This window comes from Etheostoma spectabile, chromosome 1, assembly GCF_008692095.1.
Source record: "Etheostoma spectabile isolate EspeVRDwgs_2016 chromosome 1, UIUC_Espe_1.0, whole genome shotgun sequence".
In the NCBI taxonomy this organism is placed as follows: domain Eukaryota; kingdom Metazoa; phylum Chordata; class Actinopteri; order Perciformes; family Percidae; genus Etheostoma; species Etheostoma spectabile.
Window position 1 is genome coordinate 29185018 of NC_045733.1, and position 3563 is coordinate 29188580.

The window sequence follows — 3563 nt, forward strand, 5'->3', positions numbered from 1 at the left end:
GGGGGGGGGTCCACCTTCCCTGTTTTGGAGGCAGCGGGTTAATCCAGTAGGCTAATGCTTTCTTATCAGCGACACACGGTAACATCCACACCGCACCTGCTTCCAGCCGCCCCGCTCTCAGACCAGCCGCTCTCCGTTAAGGAAACGGTTCATTTAGCAGACTTACCATCGCCACGGTGCCGGGCTGAACAGACGTGTTCCCATCTGTTCCCAGTATGATGGTCGTCTGGCTCATAGTCGTCCAGTTGCCCGCGGTGTTGTTCTGCTCTGCTGGGGCCCGGAGCGGGTCGCTGTACTGGGCGGGCCCCCCGCGGGCCGAACCGGCAGAATCCTTCCTGAAGGCCGAGTTGACCACCGCGGATCCAGGGGCCGCGGGCGCGGCGCTTTTAAACGTCCCATACGCTTTATTGCTGTCCAGTTCTCCCGGTTTATTTTCCGTGGGACAAAAAGTTTTGCCCTCGTTGAAGGAGAGCTGCGGCTGAGCCGCTGGCTGATGGTGAGGGGCGGCCGACGGACACGCAGCCGTGTTGTCCGGTTTGTTTGTTGTAAGCACCGGAGGTCCGTCGGGCTGCTGCGCCGGGATGTAGCTGCTGGGAGCGCTGGCCGGCTGTTTGGCCATGTCTCTCTGGTCAGAGAAGTCCTGGAACATGGGAGGGACAGATCAGCCAGACAAAAGGCAACACAACGGCAGAAAGCATGAAGCTGTGATGCTGCTACAGCCCATCTCTGATATGGGTCTAAAAATGCTCTATTCTCTTTATGTTCTATAGTTTCAGCTCACAGTCTACCGGGTGTGTGTGTGCGTGTGTGTGAGAGTGTGTAGGAGGGAGGGGGTTGCTTGACTTCTCCAGTTCTCGCTTTCTGCAAGATTCTTTAATTTTACGCCCCATTTCCCCCTCATGTCATTCAGCCACACATCCACTGATTTTTATGGGCAATAGACAAGCTGCTGCGGGTCTCTCGGCAGCTCCGCTGTCCCCGGCAGGCATGCAAGATCACCGGTGTTACAGCTAGGAGCGGACCCGGGGCGGCGGCATTACAAATGACTCCCTAAAATGTAGTTTTGAGGGGGGGGGGAAACAACCGGGAAAGCCTCCAGTTTAGAAAAAAGGTGGTGTGAGTCCATTCAAAAAAAACAACAGCTTTAGATTGATTAATGCGTAATTCTGTTGTTAATAAGTAAGAAAATAACTGCACCTGGATGTAATCGCTTCTCTTTCGATTGAAAAAATACACAAAAAAATAAGAAAAGCGATAGACTACGCTAGACTAAAATTAAACTTTTTGTTTCTCCATTTAAGCTTCTGAAAAGCACCATTACAGTCTTTTGCCAAATTAAAAAAAAAGAAAAAAGCATGCTATTTGGTAACAGTGAAAAAAGAGAAAAGTTTTCAATGTGGAGCCGCAGCTGCATTTCAGCACCACGGAGAGCGCCGGAACAGCGACGTGCCAAAATGCATTAAAAAAGAAGTGTGAAATGAACATGAAAACAGCTCAGAACAAGTTCATTAAACAGATGAAACTGCAGGTGGAAAGGTAAAGAAAGTGCTTTCAGGACACTTACCATTTTTTTCGTAGATATCTGCAGGCAGGCTGGGAACAGCTCTAAAAAGACGAAGAGAGGACTGGAAGTGGACTGGTTGTGGCCGCGCTAAGCTCCAAGTGGAAAGCTTTTCTATACCTCCGTGGGAAAGACCGGAGTTTGCGTCAGTGCAGAGCAAGGTGCCCTTCGAGTGACATTTTCTTGATAATAGGAGTTTGATAAATCATTGGCCTTGGATTCGGATTTTTAAAGGGACAACCGGAGCCAAGACGACGAGGGGGGCGCGTGGGCGCGTGAATTGTGTGCGTTCTGGTTACGCAGGGCATGCGTGAGCGCTGGACGCACTCTTTCAAAACTGATTAATACACTTGTCTCTTGGGATGTGTAGGATGCTCACACACACACAGACACGGACACATCCCGTACGAGCACACACAGCTCGTTTGGGATAAAGATTTCCAGGTTTAGGCTTTTATTGGAGAAGCTCTAATACACCAGAGTGCACGCGGGTCTTAATAATGTGTGTACTGTGCTTCTTTGACACAGTTACAATTACAGCAGCCACTCCAAAGAAAGAGGCATTTCCAGTTCATAAGATTGTTGGTTTTATAGAAAAACTTTGTTCTTATCCGACATCAACAGTTGCAAAATGCAGAAACTATATAGAAGCAAAAAGCGCTTTAGTTGTAGGCCTACCCGTGTTTATTCATGTTGTAGTATGTCATTATGTCATTTTAAGTCCAGGCTGGTATTCTTTATACACATTATAGGCATACCATAAATATAGGCCTACATACATATTTTTACGTTGAAGAAGTGAAATAAACGGTTAAAGACTATGTCCTATAAATGGTCTAAACTATAAATAGTTTTTCCACTTGGCGGGTTTTACGCACGCTACAGGCTCTATACGTTCCTGTGTGCGTCACCGATAGGAGCATTGATCAAGTTAAAAAAAAAAAGAAAAGAAAAAAAAGTAGGCGAGGTCTTTATGAAGCTACTCATTTGTTAAAGTCTTACGCAAGAAGGAGGCCTCTTTTTTTTTTTTCTTAAATCACGTGTGTCAGGAGGAACCGGAGCCAACCACTGGATCCTGGCCTGGAAGCAGTGACAGCGGAGGGGAAAAAGGTGCTTTAAGATTCTAAAACACTGCATTGCGCATTACCACACTCCAAGTCTCCCTTTAAACGGATGGCGCATATGCAAGTCCTGTTTGTGGTGATTTATCCTAAAACCAAAAAAAGACCCAAGCGACCTGTTTTGTCTCACTAGTTGAGGATAGCATTAAAAAAGGGTCATTATAAACAGTTTAGGCCTCCATACAGGGAGCGGGGCTGGGGCTGAACACAAAACGCACACAAGCAAAGGCCATTTATTTCGTAGCCTATATCATGTTTAATCTTGACACTTTGCAGCAACATTGAAATATATTTGGAATATTTCGTGTAGCCCTCTCCGTTGATTGGCCGATTCAAACAGACTGGCTTTCAATTGGACGCTAATCTGAGACTTGACAGTCCAATTATAAATGGGCTAACGAAAATAACTAGTTAGTTGCTTAGCGACAACGTTGTTTTGCTAGCTATTGTTCCAGGCCATAAAGGCAGGCGGGACATAGCACAGATGTTAAGAACATAGGACAACCAATAATAATAATAATAATAATACTAACAATAATAATAATACTGAAAACCCATTGCCTGTTGGAATGTCTACATTTTTATAATATTCCTACCATTGACCTATTTACTGTAACTGATGTGTTCATATAAATAGGCCATATAGCTAAAATAATTACGCTGCAATCCATAAAGTATAACGTTAATTTCATAAAAATTTTTTTATTTTGAGTCAAAATCCTCATTTGCGTTTTTCTCCAGGCTCGTTAAACGCAGCTTCCTACTAGATGTCCTGTTTTTTAACCTACGATGATTTTACGACAGCGGAGGAGGTTTGAGGCAGTGTCACATCTGGGATCAGTGTGGTTGGCCCGGGACACGCAGGGACCCACTCCGGGGGG

The 3563-nt window shown here is 45.6% G+C and overlaps 1 protein-coding gene across 1 annotated transcript in view; it reads right to left on the bottom strand.

Annotated features, from left to right (window-relative positions):
- Positions 1–1223, bottom strand: part of slc6a5 (solute carrier family 6 member 5) — a 27734-nt gene extending 26511 nt beyond the window's left edge. The window contains 1 exon segment of the mRNA XM_032518427.1: positions 167–1223. Coding sequence (XP_032374318.1) covers positions 167–649 — 483 coding nt within the window. The 5' untranslated portion in view covers positions 650–1223.
- Positions 1224–3563: the final 2340 nt, after the last annotated feature.